General features: G+C 39.0%; 1 protein-coding gene across 1 annotated transcript in view; it reads right to left on the reverse strand.

Annotated features, from left to right (window-relative positions):
* The window catches only part of PRKN (parkin RBR E3 ubiquitin protein ligase), a 1,297,938-nt gene that overhangs the window by 170,982 nt on the left and 1,103,183 nt on the right, over positions 1 to 23,773 (reverse strand). Inside the window, exon 9 of the mRNA XM_072830092.1 lies at positions 14,286 to 14,435. Coding sequence (XP_072686193.1) covers positions 14,286 to 14,435 — 150 coding nt within the window. The remainder of the gene's footprint in view (positions 1 to 14,285; positions 14,436 to 23,773) is intronic.

The following is a 23,773-nucleotide window of genomic DNA, read 5'->3' on the forward strand; positions in this document are numbered from 1 at the left end:
CTTCTGGGCCTTCACCCTGGTGGATTCCCAGTGCCCAGGAGGGAACATTTCTTCATCCTTCCAGGCCTTTAATGAAGCCCCCACCCTCAGTTGTTCAGAGCTTTCTCTTGTCTTGCTGGAGAATTCAATGTCAGCTACACATACATGCTAGAAACCCCTGCTGGACACTGAGGATCTGAAAATGAATAGGCTGCAGCCCTATTCACCCCATCAGGGGCCCACAGATTAACTGGGGTAAATGGTTTGTGAACAAGCAAGGTGGCAAGTGTTAAAACGAACCATGTTCAAGGTGCTACGGGAGCTGGGCAAGCATGCCCTGAACTCTGCTGAAGTTCCATGGCACATAATTTGGCATGATTCTCTACTGCCATATGGGTATGCTGTTTTGTGCATGTGCGTCTTGTTTTCTCATTTGCTTCTGTGTTCCTTGAGCGTGGCACTGTGTTATTGCCTCTGTGTGCCCATAATGCCCTGTACAGTGTCACATACGTACCGGACGGTCAATTACTGCCCGTAGAATAAATAAATGATTTTCCCTTACAAGTATTACTGACTTATTTTAAACAGAAGGAAGGATCTATTGAATATTTTTTCTCCCCAGTGAATGTTTCTTATTAGAACAGCTTAGTTGCTGAAAACAGCATGATTTCTAGTGATTGCAGGAGAAGAATAAAAGCTAAAACTCCTAGGACTACTGTGGCAAATGTAAATCAGAAGCTGATATTAACTCCAAGTGAAGTCTCATACTCAGTTTGTAACTCCAAAAGCTTTAATCTGTGGTATGGGTGGTTCTTATGTAGTGAAGCGGTACATTTGCATGTAAAATTAGAACAAAAAGATCAGTGTGTGAAAACTTCAGTCCAACCAGGGCATTTTCTGGAATTGTACCCATACTCTCAGTTTTTGGCAATCCTGAATGCTAACTCTATTTATCTGCACCAATTCAGACAATTATTGTGGCAACACCTTTGAATGTAAGGGCTGAAAACCACTTTATGGGTATTTTTTTTTAAGATTTTTATTTATTTATTCATGAGAGACACACACACACACACACAGAGAGAGAGAGAGAGAGAGGCAGAGACACAGGTAGAGGGAGAAGCAGGCTCCATGCAGGGAGCCCGACCTGGGACTTGATCCCGGGTCTCCAGGATCACGCCCTGGGCTGAAGGTGGCGCTAAACCACTGAGCCACCCAGGCTGCCATCTTTATGGATATTACTGAGAGATGGAGATCTAATTTTTCTGCCTTTGGAGAGAAAAAGTGAAAGACATGTATTGTTTAAAGAAAAAATCACCAGGCAAGCACCTGGTGTTGTTAGAAATAAAGTGGTATTCTGCTCAAGATGTTTTTCCTGCATGAAAATAGAAAACTCTGAGAATGAATATAAGGGGATGGTGTTTGAGTGAGGATGATAGGATGGAGAGGACTTATGGCAGATGTGGGAGAGACTGACCTCTACCCCCCACCATCCATTTGCCCTTTCCTATCTGGTAATAGTTTAGTTGGACACATGGTACCCACTGCCTTTGGGGCTCGCTGTGTGGCCATGTAACTAGCTTCTGGCCTGGGGGTATGAACTGTGTGGGTTTTAAGGAGTGGAATGTCCTCCTCTTCCCTGACTCTTTGGCACCATGTATGAGGGCAACTGAGGACTTCGTGGGGACAGAGCCAGCATCCAGGCTCAAGATTTTTATGAGAGAGAAATAAACTTCCGTCTAGTTAAGCCACGGCTGTTTTGGGTCTCGATCACACACCATGGAACTGATGGCTGAATAATATAACGGAATGCATGACAATCCATTTAGCCAGAAGGAATGAGGAGAAATTGTTTATTGCTGATTTTAGCTACGGTGGATACACAAAAATATTATGGGATAGATATAATCTGAAGGATATAATGTTTGCTACTAGAAAGGCCTTATCACATAGCTCTTTATGTTGTTATCTGCCCAGAGTTCTGCCCAAATGAATTCCTTTGGTCATTTTGAAGATAATGCCCATGGACCAGTTAAGAGATTTTGGCTAGAAAAATAGCCCGATTCAATGGACTTAAATAGAAAGGAAAGGTATTCTCTCCCATAACATGATCCAAAAACAAAGTGGCTTTTGAGCTACTTAGCCCAGTAGCCCAGTCAAGGTCAGAAAGACCTGGATTTTTCCCCAAACCATTATAAGTAAGGGCCATGGGAATAGAAGACTGTTCGGTCACTCAGGATTTTCTACTGATTTGGGTATGAGCCAAGCTATCCTCCCCAAAGGGGAGGATACTTGAAGAAAACTCAGTGTTCTGTGAGCAAGAACAAGAGGGAGATGGGTGTCAGAGGGAAATCTCCACTGTCCACTACAACCTGTCTATGCAGCATTCCAACCATGACCTGCTGGGAGCTCACCCCGGCTGGGGGTGGCCAGGCGCTCTGGGGTCATGCTCCAGCCACAAGCAGTCTTATTTGTGGAGGCAAAGTAAGCAGCCTGTTGAGCAGACATCTTGCTGATTGTTTTCTTAGTTTTCTAGGGGTAATTTGTGTCCTTTGCCAATTTACAACTGTATGTCAATAGTACTGAAAATGGTGTTCAAGATATGAAAGGCATGCCCGGCAAATGTTTGAGCTATACCATATTGAACTGTAATGCTTTTCCAAGATTGTACTAAAACAATCTTTGGCTTCTTTAGAATGAACTAAAAATTCGTACAGCAATGGGGCCTCCAAACAACCAATTTCCAGACCTTTTAAAAATCTGCTGTGTTCATAATGGGAGGCAGTTTTTATCCAGCTCTCTATGGGAAGTTCCAGGTCAATAGACCTAGTCTAACAAAGATCTTATCTCCTTAATCCCATCGTTCTACTTCAGCCTTTCTTACTGATTAAGCAACTCTGACACTTTTCAATAATACAATACAGCTTCTACAAGAGCCAGGCCATGTCTTCACATAAAGCAGACTTTCAGAAGTTTCCTCTGATGTGGATTTACTTCTTTGCAAATAGCAGCCATCTTCTGAATAGAGCTCTGTTTTCTACTCCCTCTTTACATGTTAAATGATTTACGTGAATGGTCTAAAGAAGGCTGACAAGTAAGTGGGTGATTTCTCTTCTAGGAGGCACCTATTCCAAGCACTTCATATTCTTGAAACATCCAGCAAGTAAAATTCCATCCTATTTCTGCAAAGGACTAACTTATTACCTGATTGGACTCAGTATCTCTTCTTTTACTGTGTCCTCCAAATAATTGGAAAGTGCCAATTTGCCGGCTGGCATACATGAAGAGCTTCAAGTTCACAGAGAAAGAGAGGGAGTAGCGAACACTGGGCATTTGCTCAAAAATTCTTTAGGGATAGGCGACATTCTGTAAGTGGAATGGGTTCTATCTGTGGAAGTAGCTGCAGAAATAGCTAATTCTGATTTCCTTTGAATTATGGACCTGTTTAACAGTAACACCTTGAGAGGAGCTGGAAAAAAAATCACGTGACATTAAATTCCCAGCTGTCACTGCATGCTGGACAATAAATCACCAAGGCTTTGGGAAGAAGAATACATGTCAGGAACAATATTATTTCTAAAAGAGAGTGGCGAGGGGTATGGATGGAGGAAGAAACAGGCTTTCTGGGCCTGCTTCTATGAAAGGGGTAAGAAAATTGCTTTCTTTTTGGAAGTGAGTGCAGTAATAGGTCCACTTGACAAATTACTTTCTAGAGCACATCAGATCGTGTTATCTCCCTCTGTAAGGATTCCTTCTTGTTTTCATCTTTCATCTGACCGTGGTTCAGATGGGGCAAAGCTTTTACATTTGGCCTGTGCCTCATCCATGGCTTCTATAGTCTTAATTTTTTTTTCCTTCTCCTTGAAAAAAATTCTTAAATAAAATCAACATGAAATGAATCTTATTCTCTGGTCACAATATAGACATTTAAATAGATGGATGGACAAAAGCCTGGGTCGCAGGCTCCGGTAGGTCTTTCAGGTATACTTCCTATGAGTCTCCAGTCTAGGGAGAAGGTGGGAGTTAAGATCATGTTGGGTCAGTTCAGATTTGCCTGGGGCAGCCTTCAAGGTCCTCTCCTTGGGCCTCATCCATTCTGTGCTGAAGAGGCAAAAGACGTTTGAGGACCTCACCTGGTGGAATCTTTGGGCCCAATGAATGTAAAGCAGGGAAAGAGTTAAGGCTGGGATCCAGGGAACACAGTTTATGGATCCATCATAGTCCCCTGGGGACCACTGACAACACCAGCCACTTGTCTTCACCCAGGAAAAGCCCTGTCCTTGTGCAGGAATTTTCACAGAACTCATCTAATAACCTAGAGACGTAGCTTTTCCAGGGGAACGTCTGACCAGTGGTGAGAAATGCATTACCCTCGTGCTAAGTGCCTGTTTCACTTGGGCCACATTGTACTCTGTCTCAATTTCATTGAAAATAGGTATAAGCAAAAACAAAACAAAACAAAACAAAAACAAACAGAAAACAAGAAAACACACCGTTAAGACTAGAATTCCTAGACTACGAATTTGTGCAAGGTACCATCAGAAAATATTTGCCTTTAATTTGGGAACTACTTAAACTACTTTAAAGCTACACAAAAATTAAAATTCACGTATTTGCATGACTGTTCAATGCATTTGCTGACATGTTTCATAGAACTTATTTTGAGATCATAAATTAAATTTCCTAGCAGACTTCACTCCCATTTTTCTTAAATATGTCATTCAACTAAATCAGTATGACAGTAGAGTATGCTCTACACAAATTAATGCTTGAAAGATGCCAAACCGGACCACCTGCATCTCTAGCTCCTTTGAGTGAATGGTAGCAAGTGTTTACAATTTGGTTTCCCTGTCCTTGATCTTTGCTGATGGAAGCCACATTTTCTCTTCCCTAGTCTAAACCCAAAGAAAAACTATGTCTGAAATGGTGTCAAATTCTACCTAATTTAGTTATTGATTACCTCGCTTTTATTTCTAACAAGTACCATTGCTATCTTTTTTTAAAAAAATAAGAAACTTAAGAAACAAAGAAGTAATTCATAAAGAAAATTCTCTGTTATAAAAAGTAAAAGTAATATGTCAACATGTTTAGAAACGTCAAACATTACAGAAAGTTATAAAGTAAAAGACAAAAACTTTCTTTCCTATATCCCCACTTTCTCTATCCAAAGGCAACCACTGTTAATGATTTCTTTAATGCTTTCCAGAAATTATTTTATGTATTTACAAGTATCATTTTTTTCTTGCTCTTTTTACTTAATCCTATATATTAAAAATTGTTCCATATCAGCACACAGGTTGACCTTATTCTTTTTAACAGGATGTTTTATTCTATTGTATAGATATGTCAAAATTATTCTTAACCATGATGATGTTACTGAAAATTTGTTTCCATGTTTTTACCTATTACAAAGCATTGCTACAAAAAATATCCTCCACAAATATCCTGATAAATCTTTGTGATTATGTCCATAAGGTCTATTTCTAGCAGGATCACGTGACTATTACACCTATTGGAGCAGGTGTAAGGATTTTGCAACCCAAGTTAGGACACAGAACTTTGATCTCCAAGGATGATTCTGTGATAGGGCTGAAACATGATCATAGCCTTATAATCCTGAGTGTAAATATCACCACAAAGGATGGAGAATCAGAAAGTATAAGGAAGCAACTGAAACAATGATTTCAGATCCCTGAGGCCATTCTCTAAAGGCAGAGTGAAGGTAAATCAAGAAACCCCAGTGCACAGGAAGGAAGGGATGATGGACCCCAGGCCCTAGACCAATTATGTTGGAGGATTTAGCTCCTGCAGGGGCTGCTGTCCAGGAGAGCTTATGAAGAGAAAAGAGCTGGAGGCAAATCAAAAAGACGAGGGCATAATGTGTATTTATGAGGCTTCTACCACCAGGTGATAGAAGCCTGAGAAATAGTGGGGGGTAAAAAAATAATTAGTATAATGAGGTGAAGCATGACTGTCTGTCCCCAAGATCTACCAATGGCCTCTGGGAAGGCCAGGGAAGGGAGGCCCACCATTCAGAATGCCAGGTAGGGTAACTTGTCTGGTCATCTTGCACATTGCACAAGAGCACATTGTTGTGGGCCGGGCCCAGAGAAAACAAGAATTGTTTTCCCACGTCCCACATTGTTGGTGACTGCATGTGTCAATGTGCTGCAGCCATTTCTGGCTGCATAGAAAACAGGAACCTCCAAAACCCACAATTCCTTCCTCATTACTATAATGTCCTATGCAGTTAACCATTTATGAGGTTGACTATGTTAATACCTACTATGTGCAAATATATTGTTTACCATAGTATCATTTCTTCTATGAAGTTTGAAAATCATGGTTCATTGAATACAAATCACTTGAAGGCAGTGATCACCCACAACTGTAACATTTCATCCTATCTTGTTTATGGATCTGATACCCACAGAATTATATATATGGCAATAGCTGCTTAAGACAATGGAAAAGTTTTCACTATAAAAATATGCAGTGTCAAAAATACATCCACAACCAATAGGGTATACATTTTTTATAAAAATAATATTTTGGGGATCCCTGGGTGGTGCAGCGGTTTGGCGCCTGCCCTTTGGCCCAGGGCGCGATACTGGAGACCGGGATCGAATCCCACATCGGGCTCCTGGTGCATGGAGCCTGCTTCTCCCTCTGCCTATGTCTCTGCCTCTCTCTCTCTCTCTCTCTCTCTCTCTCTGTGACTATCATAAATAAATAAAAATTAAAAAAAATAACATTTTGTTAGTTCTCTACAAAGAGGAAAATGCTGTAGGTAGATCTCATTAGCTCATTATAACTGCGGCACACTTGCTGCTCAGCACTGTCCATTTAAAAAATAAAGCAAGTGCTTTCATTTTCCCAAATTGTTCCATGGAACATCTATCCTATAAAATGCACCACACAAAAGGCAGTTCTTGCTCTAAAGAGTTTAGAAGATGCTGCTTGTGGTATTTGACTTGTTCAGGCAAAATGCATGTTTGCAGATTGAAAGCTTTAAGTCTTATGGAAAAAGCCCCCTCTGTTTAACCTAGCTTAACATGTGTTTCCAAGCTGTTTGGTGATGGACCTCTGCCCAGCCTCTCTGCTTCCACTACAACTTTCCTTCCAGTAATATCCCCTGGAACCTGTGCTGAATGAGCCTCACTTGGGAAAATGCTGTTCTACATTTTGGTACTTAGAGGAATTGCTTTAATTTCTGGAAAGATTTTTCTCCTTAACTCGATTGGAAGAGGTTGCAGTGTTTGTATGTGAGACACAGGAAACTTGAGTTTGCAGAAGCTACTCTTTGGGTGATATTCTAGTGTTTCTCTAGACTCATGCTGTCCATTAGAACTTTCTGTGGTGACAATGACACAATGCTTTACCTGTGGTCCAGTAGTAGGAAGCCACATGTGGCTTGAAAGCCACTTGGAATGTGGCTAATGTGACTTAGAAACAAATTTTAAATTTTATTTAATTTTAATTTAAATAGCCATCTGGCTAGTGGCTACCATACTGGACTGCAGGGCCCTAGAAGGAGGTGAAAGCAGGATCAAAAGAACTGCATAGAAACTATATTATTTTCAGTAGAAATCTGTTTTCTAGAATGTTCTAAGCTCTCTGGCAGCTTGTAGAGCTAAAGAAGGCTTCTCCATTCCACCTGCCACAGAACTGATTTCCTAACATTATTCAATGAGATGAAGCTTACCATTTTAAAAGAGTATAATTATTCCAGATTTCCCTTTATTTTAATAACAACAAAAAATAGCTAAGGACACATGGAATGGTCAGTGGTCTGTGTCGGATTAGAAAATACGTATTTGTATTTCAAACAACAGGACACTTTCTAGGAACATTTGCCAATTGATAAATGTTTCCCAGAGGAATGGTATGCAGAACTTGTTTGTACATTTGTGAACGATTTCTTTAATTAAAATAAATATTCTCCAAAGCTTTCTATCTTTGCACTTCAAGCTGTCTCTCATACAGAAAGTCTAGCGACACTTGTTTCCTATCTGCAAATGAGCCAATCTTAGAGTTTAAATTAGATTTCTGGACACATGTCAAATAAACATGGAATGCATATTTTTGACATTTCATAACATTAACTTTCTTTTAAAAATACTTTTTGATAAAGAACATCTTGTATATAAAAGAATAATGTGTCAACAAGATATGATTCCACTCTCCATGTTTTGCACAGGCCAGGTGGTTGAAGCAAGCCACTTATGACTACAGCTGGAGCTTTACGCTTAAACAGTTACATATAGGCACAAAGAAAAATACCTGTCCTTTCTGGTGTCTCCTTGAAAACATCGGAAATATATGTGAAAGCACTACATATAGTGGAGTCTAGATTTCACTCTCTAGACTTCTTTTTTAAAAGGGAGAACTCAATATAGTTTTCAAAATACTTCATACAAGTTATAATTAAATTTGGTATTTTTATAAAATTAAACTATCTTTAAAGTATAGGATAAGCAACTATTTTATTTTTCCTTTTATTATTAAATATTGACTATCTGCTTATTTCTGAGCTCCATGTAATGCAAAAGGGGTTCCCCATCTATTTATTATAGTTTTTAACTCAATATCCGATCTTTGAGTGAAAGACTAGGTATCTCTATTTGTCTTCGTTGACTTCTTTCCTATATAAGAACTCAAAATGAGGCTTGAACCCTGATCTAAGTACAATCTTCAATGATATAATAACGCTACTGTTATAAGTAGTTGAAAATCACCATTTTGAACAAAAATTTCTTTGCACATAGCGGGTCTTACCCCATACCTACACAGATCTAGCTCTAGGTTTGATGGAGCCTTTCCATCTTTAAGTACTACAATATCAGAGGCCCTCTTCAAGGAAAATGCAAGAGGACAAACTTGGTAAAAACAAGAGGTTTGTGCAATTGGGGAGTCCATGGCTGATGCTTCATTAGCAATTTGAGAAATCTGCCTTGGCAACACGTGCTCTTCATTAAAGTAAGGAGGGCCTGCCTACCAGGTGCTTGAAGAAATTCTTTCTTATTTCCTTAACAAATGGTCAGTAATATGATTTTTTTAATCTGTTTTTTTTTTCAGTTGTTATCTTTGTCCCTACATTTCTAATTTAAAACAGAAAACTCTTCATCTAATTCCTAGTATTATCCCAGATCAGAAATTCTCTCTCAGACATATAATATACCCAAAAAACACCAAATAAGATAATGATGTTTTATTTATGGAAAACTCACAACATTTGATTGCCTTAGCTTTCTGTATTCCCAGGTCAGTGAGTACTAATATATTCCATATTTTGTTGCTGTTTTCCGGTATTCAACACGTCAACATTTTACATTGGAGTCATAAAAGTTAGTGAGATAGTTCTGATGAATAGCAATAAGGCAGAGTAAAGAATAATGCATAACATGAATTCCTTAGGAAATCAATTAATATTTTTATAAGCAGTAGTAAAAATATGATCAAGGCTAGCAGAGAGTGAGGTCAGGCTATTTGATTTCAAAATACATTCTTTGTTAGGTTCTGTCTATCAATGTGAAAATATTCTGTGCTCCTGTCAAAACCAAAATCTCAGTACCCTTAAGACTTTTATATATCAGAATGTACAAAATTCTAGTTTGGCTACATAGCCTTTGACAGGTACGTAACTGTAACTTTTGCAGTACTTTCAGGTTCCTAATTGACTTTTTGTGGATCTCTGAACTTAGTATATTTTCTTCTGAATTATGTATTATGTGTGCAAGTCAAACACTGTATATTTTGTATTTGTTGATAAGGTTCTTGTAAGCAATTCTAATACTGGGGTAAATGATGATTAATATTTGAAAATAAAAGTGATAGTGTATTCATATTATTTTTACATTGTTTATATCCATCCATTCATCCATCCATCCAATGAATGTTGAACTCCAAATACATGGATTTACTGAGGACAATAATGTCAAGATTATAAAGGCATGTAACAAGTGTAACACTTCAACTTGAATCCTGGTAATAAATTTGCTGGAACCATCATATATCTATCAGGCTTTCTGAGATGTACTGACATTATCATTTAAATGGAAATCCTTGTCCTCATTTATTAGCTAATGTGCACTGCTCTGCAGGTAACAGTTCAGCCTAGTGATACAGTAGAGCAAAGGATCAGGTAATCTTATTTTCCAATGGACAGTATTATATGTTTAAATAAGAGAGTCATAAATACTAACCTAAGCACCTATTTTAAGAAGCCAATTAAAAACCTGAAATCTGTTCCTTCAGATTGTATTATATGTTTCCCTGTTGTATGTATTCACAGGAGTCGTGGATGTATGAAGGACCATCTAGGTGTGTAGTGATAAGCTGACTGACTGGAAGACTAGAGCCACCCAAGCCTGGAGTAAGTACAACACATGGAGCTGTGTCTCAAAACTGAAAATGGGTGGTCCTGGTCACATCTCAATGCACCTGTAAGGCCTAATTTTATAACATCAAGCACTTCTTGGATACCCAGATAATAAGAGCTGCACTTTTTGAATCTGTTGGTAGGTGAGAAAAAAATTAAGCACAGGTAGACTCACAGATACCTTACATTAAACCCGTAAACTACAACCTGACAACCAAAGAGGTTAATGATGGCTAGAGCTTCATCACATCCAAAACTCTATGATTTTTCCATAGCTTTTTTATTAATGATTTTCCTTGAATCATTGATCATGTAGGATGAGGTGCTTACTACTTCCTGAGATAGCCCATTTTATTGTTGGTTGTCCCTAGTGTTAGGGCAAAAGGTAAGCAGAGATTTATCTTCCTCTAACTTCTACTTTTTGGGCCCTGTTCTGTCTCTAAACAAGCTGAGCTAACCATGATTTCTACCATACGACAGCTTTCCATTACCACCCTTAAATCCAGAAAAGTTTGGCAGCTTATGAGAATGAACAAATCTTAGCAGGACTCAGAAAAAGGAGAAGAGAAAGAAGGAAAAAAGTGAAGCCAGACAAAGAGCTTCAAAATCTGTTTTAATAATGGTCCATTTATATGCTATAGCTAGCATACAAATATGGCTTAAGGTTATTGACCAGTCACCTTTTAGAGGGACACCACATTGGTTGTGCAACTTACCATGTCCTCAAGGATAACTTTCCCCAGGACAAGCCTAAGTGCTCCTGTTGCACAGGTCAGCCTGGAATAACCACCATGTTATTTCATAGAAAAATCCACTAGGATATTCTGAACTGCAGGTATCAAATTTCCTGTATAATGACCACAATGTGAATGAATGATATTCTGACAAAGTACTATGTAAAAAAAGCAACTCTTTGAAGGGCTAAAATTCATAGATACCTAATTCCTTGCTGTAGATCTAGCTTGATGTGGTTTGATTCCAGAATATTTGGAAGAGAAGATCAAATGATTATCCTGAACAGAGGTTTTAGGTTTTTGTTTTTTTTTTTTTAATTCTGGGTCTTTCAAGCAAGCTTTTGGTAAACATTGATTAAACATTTCTTTAAATATTAAATATAAATACATTGTATGCTAGGTACTGTTTTAAACATTTTACATCTATGATCTCATTTCATTGTCATAATAGTCTTATATGGGGTTGCTATAATACATCTTATTTTAGAGATGAGGAGACTGAGACACAGAAAGATTAAGACCACTAGTAGTTGGTTCAGCCAGGATTTGAACTTAAGACATCCAACTCAATCTCCTTTTTAACCCTACAGAGTCCCAAAAAGCAGATTAGTTGGGTTAACAACCTTTTGTGAAAGTTGAGGATTTGAAGGCAAAGGGCAATGATGAGGTCGATTTATCTCTGTTGAGAAGTCACGTAATAGGAATCAATGTAAGCCTGAATAAGAGTATGGGGGCTGGGGCAAAAGGGCAGGGATAGAAAGGAGAGCATCAAGTTAAGTGCATACTTTAGAAAATTATTCCTCTGTTCTCTTTCCAAGTTCTTCATATTGTAAACCCTGATGGTTCAGGAAATGCTCATGAATTCTTTGATATTCTTTTCTTTAAGATGGAGTTTAACTATCTTTTCTTTGAGGGTGGCTGAATTTTGCATGTCAATTCTAATGAAAGAAGTGAAGTGGAAGTGAAGCCTTGGAGATCAGGTCACACAGGTGCTGTGACTTTCTCTTTGCTCTGTCTCTTGGATCACTAGTTCTACATAAGTTAGCTGCCATCCTGGGGACAGCCTAAGAAGAGGGTCATGTGGTTTGGAACTATGGCCTTTTGCCACTAGCCAGTGAGGAAGTGAGCTTTTTTGTCCTAAACTCATGTGAGAGAGCCATTTTGGAAATGGATCTTCCTGCCCCAGTCAAACCTTCAGATAAGTGAAGCAACTCAGTTTGACTATGGCATCATCAGAGACCCTGCACCAGAGCTAGAGCCACCCATCTAAGTATTATGGACTCTTGATGCCCAGACTCTCTGGGATAATAAATGCTTATTAATTAAATGGTTAAAATTTGGGGTGATTTGTAAGCAGTAATAGAGAAATACTATACAAACTGACAAGCACACTTCTGAAAACAACAAAACCAAATAAATAAAAATAAAATAAAACTCATTACTTAGAATTTCAAAAGGAAAAATATCCTGAAGACAGCTTTTCTCATTTAGGTAAGGTATGCCCCCAAACTGTTTAACCCAAAGGTATCAAAGCAGTTCAATTCACTCCCAAAGTAATTTTCTATGATTTGAAGCTTAAATTGTATGCTACTTCTTTACTTTGTCACATTGTACAAAAAAGGGAAGATTTAGCTATTCAAAACTTAAAATTACATAAAACCTTCAAAGTTCTTTAAAGCAAGGTGAACAACAGAATGCAGAAGATGTGCCAAAGAAAGTCTCTTTCTCATAAAGATCATAAAGAAATTTAAGACCTTAAAATCCAGCTTTAGAGAATGGAACAACAGTAGGCAATTAGCAGGCAGAAGCATACAGTTTGGATATTAGTTAAAAACTATTGTGACTCATTTTAATAGAAAACATTCACCAGCATTGTGGTTTCCTAGAATTTGGCAGCTTGCTTAGGCCCCACACAATTGGTGCAGATGACACAGTACATGATGATGCTCTTGGCTGGAAAGTGCAGTTTGACATCTGTAATTTCTAAAGCTAGCAATTATAACTTGTGTTTCCATTCTAATGTAATCATGATTATTAATCCAGAGGCATTTTTTTCCTGAAGGGTCATCATGGTATCTCATTGCTTTCTAACGTCCACTTCCTCTACTATATGGCTCAGCCCAGGGCTTTGCAACCCCACTGCATGACAGATAGCTTTACTGAGGACAACAGATGTCAACTTACGCATAGATGACTTACAGCTCTCAGCCAAAAATTAGGCCCTGGCAATATGCCTCTGCCATCAACACTCCTTCTACAAAACTCCTCATGAAGTAGCAATTTTAAAAGAAATGTTTTCCCATCAAAATTCAATAGCATTTTATAAGCACATACACTTCCTTCCTTTCCTGGCCTGCATGAAATCTAATATCAGGATTATTATCCATTTGTCATTTCAACCTATAATTTAGCAAGGCTTTTTGTGTTTGAGTTATGCTTCCCTCACACCTTCCCTGTCAGCTTGCAGCCATAGATTCATTCAAGAGGCTGCCTGGGTCATATTGGTTGACCTCTTAGAACAAACATTTTCCATGTTTCTTATTCTGCTTCTCTAAGAGGCACCATTAGTTTTGCTCATCTCTATTTAAAATGATTTTTATGATACAATAACATTTCAGGTTTTCCATATTAATCTTCATTTTATTTCTTGAAATACTTAGGCAAACAATTCTGCTAAGACATCACTGATGGGAAATTCTCTTTTGCCTTTACTCTGTCTACTTAAAGCCAACTCTGAAAAAATAATACATTTTTTCTCTGAATCAGCTGAGCACTGGAAAAAAAAGTTTAAAAGTCTGGTCTAGTAATTCACAATGTCTTAGAAAAAACACTGTGATAAACAATTAGAGCAGAAAATCTTAATATAACTTTTTCCTTCACATCAATGAATATATATGTTAATATCTGGGATCCTATATAAGAATTTAAAGGTCTATTTTTTTTTTAAGATTTTATTTTTAAGGAATCTCTATACCCAAGGTGGGGCTTGAACTCACAACTTTGAGACAAAGAGTCACATGCTCTTCTGAATGGGCCAGCCAGGCACCCCTAAAATTCTGTTTTGTTATACATCAGTTCAAAGATATCTGAGTACAAAGGGAAAATGAAAATAAAACAAATATATAATCATTGCCAATTCGCTAAAACCAAACACACACACATCAACACCCAGAGGTGTGGGTGGTACTTACCCCACAGCCAAGATCATTACTCCCTTCACAAGTGACCTTCCTCACGCCTGGCTCGGGAAGCAGTCCAGCTCCACAACCAGGGCTGGGGCACAACACGCCCCCCATCTGTAACACACACTCTTCAGCACCATATTGCTGGTATCGGTTGTACTGTAAAAAAACAACATGAGTTTTGAAGAGTGATAATGCTACAATGTGCTATTTTAGTCAAAATATTAATAGCTGGAGGTCTGTGGGCTTTCTTGTTAATCTGTTTTGGTAAAAAATGAGGTGGGGTGGGGTGGACAAGGTATGATCCAACATAAAGGAAAAGGCCTTCCCAACTGTGATTGGTAAGCAGATAACTTTGCATTTCTAGGAAACTGGTCCTAAATTCCCCGCCCCCAAGGTTGTTGTTGTTGTTTTTAATACTACTACTATCAACTGCATTTAACAGTCTTGTTTCATACAAATTTTAGGAAACATATTTACTTTTTAAGTTATGGACACATAATGCATCATTATCAATCTCATCAAGTAGTCATTTTCATGCTTCTATTCAGGACTCTATGCCTCTATTTTAAAACCATTTTGAAAATAGGCCTTAATATCCAGCCCACATGATATCTGAGCAATACTGAGCACATTCAGCTTGATGAAGAGATTCACATTATTCCTTTTATCATTATTCTCTTTCTTAAAGCATGCTTTCTTCTATCCCTGATTTCCTCATGCCATTTCGTGGCTTATCACCCTCTCTGGTTTCCCCAGCCTGCAGCATAAAGCCACACAGTACAGTTTCCAGGGCCTTCCTATCACTGCCCTGTTATTGTTCTCTTTGTGTTATTTGATCATATTCACTTCTAAACTCAAATCAAGTCAAGTGGATTTGCTCAACTCTAAATTAGTTTATGTGACATTTGGTGACAGTCTACTATATGTCAGACCCTACAGTGGTGCTGGGGATACAGTAGTGAATAAAACAGACACCTTTGCTCTCGTCCACATGCCTATAACAACAAATGCTGAAAGGTTATATTTCAGTGGAAAGGAGAATAAAAAGCAGAGAAGAAGCAGATTTTGGAGAAGATAGGGACTATAATTTTGAAGAGGTGATTAGGGGGAAGGGGATGCCTCATAAAGAAGGTATGTGTATTAAAACATCTAAGGGAGACTAGAAAAGCGAACCACATGGCTACCTGTGGGACTGGACTTTTGGGCCAAGGATAGAGTGGTACCAAGATGCAGAGGCCAGAATGTGCTTGGTGCTCTGAGGTGCAGCAGAGGCCAGTGTGGCTGAATGACAGCAGATAGGGAAATGATGCGGACAGAGAGCTTTTGGGGATCTTGCCTGTGTAGGTCCCTGAGGGCCATTAGGAGAACTCTGGCTGCTATTCTGAGAAATATGGGAACCACAGAAACTTTGGAGCTGTGGGGTGACATAATTTCACTAATCTCTTAAAGACAAGCATCTGGCTGAAATATTCAGAATTGACTCTTGGGGGGGTGGAGGATGGGAGAAAGAAGCAGAGGGGCAAGCAGGAGGTTTTCAGTGATCCACGTGAGAGATGACAGTGGCTTGAACCAGCAAGCTAGTGGTAAAGGTGGGAGATCAGCTGGATATATTTTAAAGGTAGAAACAGCAAAATTTTTAGGTAGATTGGATACATGGCCTGTGGAAAAAAAAGGAGTCAAGCATGAATGTAATGTTTTTGCCTGAGAAGATAGGACACACATACATACACACACAGAAAGAGAAAAACAGAGACTGTATTACTGGGATGGGAAGACTCAGAAGAAGGTGTGTCTGTATACGTGTGAATGTGCATGCACATCTGTGTGTGTGTATAAGTTGGGAACTGCAAAAAAGAGCCATTTCCACTGTGCTCATCTTCAATTTGATAAACTGCTACACAGCCAAGATTCTGAATGGCTAATGGGATATATGAGTTTGGAGTTGAGGAGAAAGGTGTGGGTTGTAGATACAAATTTTGAAATAATATGTGCATGGAAGGCTGGGAGAGAAAGGGTTAGCATCAAGCCTTCCATGCATTTTCTCATTTTTCTGGCCCCAGGAAAGAAAGATGACTTGGTCAGATCCTCTTGTAAACATGCTAATGGTACATCCATACAATGGCATTTACTAGAAAAGATTTCTTAACTATGGAATACATTAAGCAGGAAATACTTATGTGATGAATGATTCCTCGAGTGATGAATGATGAGACAGTTTATATAATTGAGAGATGTCATGTTAATGATCATTCTGTGAGCTTCCTGGAGACTTCATTTATTAAGTCTGGCCTAAAGCACACCCTAAGATGCTGAGAAGTGACCTAGGAAGCCACGCCAAATGACCCACACTTCTCTGTGCTTTTTGGGTACCTCATTATTACCTGTATCCTTGAAGTAATTAGTAAAGCTTGACCCAAGGTTACATCTATGATTCCTGCGAGTCTGACTTGACAATCTGACTCTGTGTTCTCAGTAGTCATGAGGCTGGCTGAGACTAGCTAACCTTTTCTAGGAAAGATGAGAAGGAGCCAGCAAAGGGGACTGAGGAGGCAGGTGGAAAATGAAAAGGATGTAGGTATCCTGGAAGCCAAGGAAATGAAATTCTTCTAGGAGGGTGTCATGATAAATTGTCCTAAGAGCTACACAGAAGGCAATTACTGAAAATTGGTTGGAGTCGGAAATGCAGATGTCACTGTGATCTGGACAAGAGCCATTTTCAGTGGAGTCATGGAGCCAAAAGTCTTAGTGGAGTCAAATGGAGTCAAGACAGATTTGGAGGGAAGGAATTCTAAGAGGTGAGAATGGGTACTTCTTCCTGTAGGAGTTTGGCTGAAAAGGAGAACAGAAGCATAGGAGAGCAGCTAAAGAGGGTGGTGGGATTATAAAGGATTTTTTGAAATTGAGGAAATAATATAAGGGAATGAGTGGAAAGAGGAGAGGAGAGTATTGATGATGTCAGCTAGGAAACAAGCTCTGTCCTTGGGCAGAGGGAGGAGCAGGATCTCAAGCATGAGTAGAAGGGTTGGCCTGAAGGGCATAAGGCCGCAGTCCTTAGCAAAGGAAGGAAGGGAGTATTTGGGCCCAGGGGCAGACAGACAAAGGAGGTGTTGAATATTTGAGAAGAGAAGAAAGACATCAATGACCAGGGGAGAGGAAACGGATAGAAGGAGCTAGCATTATTGCTAGGCAGCACTAAACAACCCATTTGTAGGCAGAGATTATGCATTGAAAGGAAAACCAGTCAGCAGAATTTTATGTTTCTCTACAACACATGGCTGCTAAGTGCAGAGTAGGCAGGAGGTTGGATTTAAGCCAGGTGGTAAGGAATAAGAGATAAGGCACTCCTCGGTCCCTCCCACCCCTACATGGCTTTGGCACACAAATATCCCCTCACACGACTGTGAGTGATTTCAGTACATATGTTTCAAACCCCTCTGAGGTGTTCAGCTCAGTGCTGTACCACTGGACTGTTCAACCTTTATGCCTATCCAAAATGGGTATTAAGTTTTAGTTTTGTAAGATGAATAAGTTCTGGAGATCTAATGCACAAAATGGTAATACAGCGAATGATACTATATCGTACACCTGAAATTTGCTAGGAGGGTAGCTATTTCAGTGCTTCAGGCTTTTACTTAACATCTGCTATATCTCCTTTCTTCTACACTGGTTCTTAAGAACACAGAGGATGATGGAAGAAAACTATATTCCACGATAGCTCATTTGCTTTATCTCACACACATACAAGGGTATTAGAATAACAATACCAGTATCACTATGAATATGATTACTAAAAGCCTCACATATATTTTCACATGCTATACAATATCTCCTGCCAAATTTTTCTAATAATTATACTCTATGTGCATTGTTGAAGCATATGGCCATTCCATACTATGCTTTCTTTTCCTTAATTTTCATGCTATCTTGGGTCTACACACACACACACACACACACACACACACAAACATATCTCATGTTCACCCCCAGTCCTAATATTGGCATCTCTATGGCAATTTTGGTTGTTAGAAGCATGTTCTCCAGTAAATTCCCCAGAAGGAGTATATGAGAAAAATATTCACTGAGGTCTTGCATATGTATTGGTGATGGTTCCTTTGGGGCCTTTATTCTTGAAAAGTAATTTGAGTGGATATAAAATTCTGGCCTCCCAGGTTTTCTTCCTTGAGCAACTTCACTGTATTACTTCTTGTGCTTCTGGTGGAAGGCATTATGGACAAGCCTGATGACAATCTGATTATTTTTTCCCTTTACACATTGAGTTGGTAATGTTTTCACCCAGATGCCCAAAGGATATTTTTTTTTCTTTAGAATCTGGTAGTTTTGTAAGAATGTATCTTGGTGCTGGTCATTTTCTGATCAATTTTCATGATTCAAGGAAACTGCATTGAATTAATTTTCAGTGTTTGCTCTATTTTCTTGCTTTGACATGTTTCTTACAGGATTTCTAGTATACATATATTGGATCTTCTTTACTCACCCTCTACATCTGTCAACTTCTCTGGAATCTGTCATTTCACTTTACTTTCAGGTTTAGAAGTTTCTTCCTTTTCATTTTCTGTTTCTTTTAAGACAATATCTGTTATTTATTTGTATTTGTATGATTTCTTTATCATATGGTTCCTTTGCAAATAGTGACTTTAGTCTCCACCTGACTAACATGCTTTTCTTACCTCTCAGGACATCATTCTCCTCCTCATTCTCTGTAACCTCTTAAAAACTTTGTGTAGGATTTAACCTTGCTTCTCGCTGTTGCACTGTTTTACATGAGATCAGTTCTAAGTAAACTTTAGAAACAAGGAGGATCCAGCATAGCTCTTGGTGGCTCAAGAGCTTCCTCTTCTGGTTTGTGGGGTTCACTTTCCATGAGCTCCCAGAATTATTACCCCACTTTTAACTAGATTTCCTCTTTCCTCATCCCCTTCTCTATTCCAAACACATTTCTGCTCAGTGTGAGGCCTTGTTTCCAAAGATATCTTTGGCTGGTTCAGTTTTGTGAGCCCAGGGGACCCAGATTATTCAGTCCCTTCAGATCTTAATGTAGACCTTTTGCACACCCACAACCCCCTAGTGCTTTTTTGTATTTGTTTCTCCTGAATTTGGTAGAGTATCTTATCCATAGTGTAAATAGCAAACTGTTGTAGGATGAATTAATGGAATCTAACTCCAGTGAGTGTCAATTAATTTAATTCTTCTAACAAAACAATCAATGGCAATGGGAATTAATAAGAGTGATGTAGGATGGTTTTCTATTTTAAATAAATGGCTCTCAAGCAATTGGCTATTTTCTGATTTAGTGATAGATCACCCAACTACTTAATTTAGTTAAGTGATTTTACTACTATGAATGATAGCTATTTTATTAAAGATACTTTTTATTTATTCATGACACACACACACACACACACACACACAGACACAGGAAGAGGGAGAAGCAGGCTCCCTGTGGGGAGCCCGATGTGGGACTCAGTCCTGGAGCTCCAGGATCATGCCCTGAGTTGAAGGCAGATATTTCACCACTGAGCAACCCAGTCATCCCTGAATGGCAGCTTTTATCTAGGAAGAAGTTAACCTATGGACAAAGTCCAATAACACTTTAGAAATTCTTGCTGACAGTATTCACAGTGGTCTTAGTTACTGATGAAATGTGAAATTATATTTTTCTTTCTGCTCATTAGCTAAGGAGCTTATAAAAATGACTTAATTATAATTATTCTATTTGTGATACACTCAAGAGAATTTGAGCATATGATTTCTTTTCTAAAGACAAATATTTTAACTTATATACCTGTAATTTCTGATAATTAAAAAGTACACACATCTGAAATAAAACCCAAGCCTACTGAGTGCTTTACAACTGTTTTTTTAACATTGTGAAATTTATAAGAACAAACATGTGACCTAAAGACAGTAATGAGTTAGTAGTCACAGAAAGTTTCATATGCTAAGGAAAGAAATTAGACATGTAGTTATATGTATGTCATTAGAGATACTTGGTTCCCTTCAAGGTATGGCAGACATTTCCATGGATTCCTTTCAACCACTTACTGGCACAAAGTTGACAATGTATTGAAAGAACCCAACTATTTATTTACTAGAGAGTTTTAACAAATTAGCACTAAATAGGGCAGAATATGGAGATTCATCTGAGTGCAAAATACACACAATAGTGGTAAAGAGATAAATGGACTCCAATGGGGAAAGTGAACAGATACCGATCTGTTGACACTACTCGCATAATATGCAGGTGCTTTTTTCACTTATCAGTAATGGCATTTTAGGAAGAGAACTGAAGGAACATTATTATTATTATTTTTTATTTTTAAAGATTTTTTTATTTATTCATGTGAGACACAGAGAGAGAGGCAGAGACACAGGCAGAGGGAGAAGCAGACTCCATGCAGGGAGCCCGACATGGGACTGATCCTGGGACTCCAGGATCATGCCCTGGGCCGAAGGCAGCGCTAAACTGCTGAATCACCCGGGCTGCCCTGAAGGAACATGATTAATTTGCAATGTGGGTAAGTCTGTGTAGAATCTATTCTCAGGTGAGCTCAAAATTTTCTAAAAATCCCTTACTTACTATTTATCTTTGGAATCACTGTGACTGTGTGCGCACCTGTGTGTGTGTGTGTGGATGTATTCGTCTTAACCTGCCAACAAATGTTGCTTAAGATATTATTAAAACTAGTCTGCAAATTTATGGATATACTTTCATAAAATGGATAATCCACAGACAGATAACTAAGATAATTTAGAGTGACAACATGGTATTCGCAAAAATTTTTTGAAAGTGAATATTAACAAAGCATTTCTCTAAGGAAAAAAATTTTTTTAAAACATTTCTTACATTTCATCAGATTATAGTGAAAATGCATTCCATTAGTATGACCTACCTAGGTAAAAATCTCAACTCATTGCTATGGTCTATATTTTATTTATTCGAGAAATAAATTATTCAGTCTTTATGTGTACTCCCACGGATATTCCTAAGCACAGAAGATATTCCTTTTAAAATGTAAAGTTCAGACAAGTTTCAATAAACTGATATTTTAAGAATCTGAATAATGAATCATGGGAGAGTATAATCAAATAGAGGTTGTATTTTGGGAGTCTGCGGGTAGGTAGAAGAATTGAGTTGGGTAGAATATTGTTCTCTAATGAAGCAAGGTTCACATGTTCAAATCCCACATGGGGCAGCTAGCTTCCTCCTTCTCGCTGGCCACTGACTGCATGCTAAGCACTGGTGGTCACTTGAGGAGTCGGGCTGGGAAGGCCCCGCACCTGACAATCTTGTACTCCTGGAAAAACACCCAAAACACCTGTGTGGGAAGACATGTACCTCCTTGTTGTGATATCTGATTTGCATGCTTTCCTAAGAAAAGAAAGCAAAAAAGGAACCTCAAGTTTGAGATTGCAGGAAATATAAAGTACAGGAATACTATAGTGATAAAACTGAAGTCTGAGAAAACTGGCAAACGTTCTGTCAAATGAGTCACAGCTTGTCAGCAATCCCAGAGCTCCATGGCAGCCTTTCAAATCCTCTGAGCAGGGAAGGAGGCTGTTTTTGTTCTGCGGCGGAATTTTTCAGAATATCCTTTTGGGGGCACTCAGGTATAGCTACAAGACAAACCCAACGGAGTAGGCTGGGACCTGTCTTGCTTTCCCTCCTTAAACTCTGGATTTTGCTAAGTCTTAGCCACCAGCACCTGGGGATTTCCTCCCTGGGTCCTCCCTCCTCAAATTCCCATCAGAAATGCCATTTGCTGAGCTACTATTCTTTGCCAAGCCACTGCGCCAACACTTTGCCCATGCAGCACCTTCTTTGTCTACTCTGGGAACTAAAAGGATGAAACCATGGAGTCACACAGAAGTTCAGTCTTTTGTTGAACTTCACGCAGGCAGGACACCTCTGATCCCCGATCAGAAATCAGGGCTATGGCTCTAAAGACCACTCTTTCTCCAATACCAAGCGGCTTCCACTTTCTGTTTTTTCCTTTTTATTAAAAAAAAAATGTTTTTAGGGTCACCTGGGTGGCTCAGTGGTTGAGCGTCTGCCTTTGGCTCAGGTCGTGATCCTGGGGTCCTGGGATCTAGTCTCATGTCGGGTTCCCCCTAGGGAGCCTGCTTTTCCCTCTCCCTCTGTCTCTGTCTCTGTCTCTGTCTCTGTCTCTCTCTCTCGGTCTCTCATGAATAAATAAAATCTTAAAAAAATTTTTTTTCCAGCTCACTCTTCCTCAGTCATCCTTTTAGAAAATAATGAAAAATAGTTTCTTATGGAATTTCCTCTTTGAATAAAAAAATCTAAAATAACCTCCTAGAGAAACACACATTTATGATTAGTCCATTTCTCCTTGGTATACGGAGGATGCCCTATTTTCTATATGTGTTAGAACTGGGGGAAAAAAACAACAACCTGACACTCGTTAAATTCTCAGTAACCTTAATCTTATTTTTCCTCATTTGCAGGTAGTTAGCCCTGGGGGAGTTGGTGACAGCCTCTGTGGGTGTGCCTGCCACGTTCCTGTTTGTAGTCTCTGTTTTGTTGCTAATAATGTTTTCTTCATCCCTGGACATCTGTCATTGACTGATGAAGTAAATTGGCTAGAGAAAGGGCTGGACCTTATTCACTGCATAGAAAAAATAATCATTAGGATGGCTGAAATCAGATGTAAGGAGAAAACAGATCAAACAACACCTAAAATATAATTGGAGCAATAGACTGTATCCTGGATTGCAATTTACGAAGTTTTTTCCTTTTTATTTTTAAATTTTTATTTGTTTTATTTTTTTCAAAGTAATCTCTATGCCCAACATGAGGCTCAAACTCATGACCCCCAGATCAAGAGTTGCATGCCCCACCACTTGAGCCAGCCTGGGGACCTGAAGTTTCTTCTTTTTCAGATGTTCCTGATGACATGATGTCAAAAAAATACTTTGACTTCCAGTGGTTATGGGATCTTCTGGAAAGGAGGTCAAAACCAATTGGCTTCTTCATCCCTTGTCCTTTCTATGGCCATGGCAGGGCCCCCAGGAAGGCAATGCTATGGAGTGGGGGCTCCTGCTAAGTGTTTTCCTCATGAAAGTTTCTAACAGTGAATGTGACACCATAGACTTCTGGAGGTTTTGCAAACAGGACTGCTGAACACATACGGGTTTAAGGGCTGTCAGCATAGGGCATGGTGGCCCATGGACACATGTTATTTATCCTTTACTACAGTCCCTGAGACACAGCTTTGAGTAGTACTACTCTTGGCCTCCAAATTCAAGTGCCTCTGACTTCCTCCAGAGGCACTGTGGTGTTCATCACCTCCCACCTCCTTCTCCCTGTCTTTTCCTGGACTTTCCTTTCTTTTAACACATTTCCAAATGTTGGAGCTCCTTAGGATTCACCTGGCCCCTTGTCTTTAATTCCCATTTGGCAACTGCCATGGATTTAAGATACCATCTGCCCAGGGTGCCTGGCTGGCTCAATTGGA

The sequence above is a fragment of the Canis lupus genome, chromosome 1 (assembly GCF_048164855.1).
Source record: "Canis lupus baileyi chromosome 1, mCanLup2.hap1, whole genome shotgun sequence".
NCBI classification, from domain to species: Eukaryota; Metazoa; Chordata; class Mammalia; order Carnivora; family Canidae; genus Canis; species Canis lupus.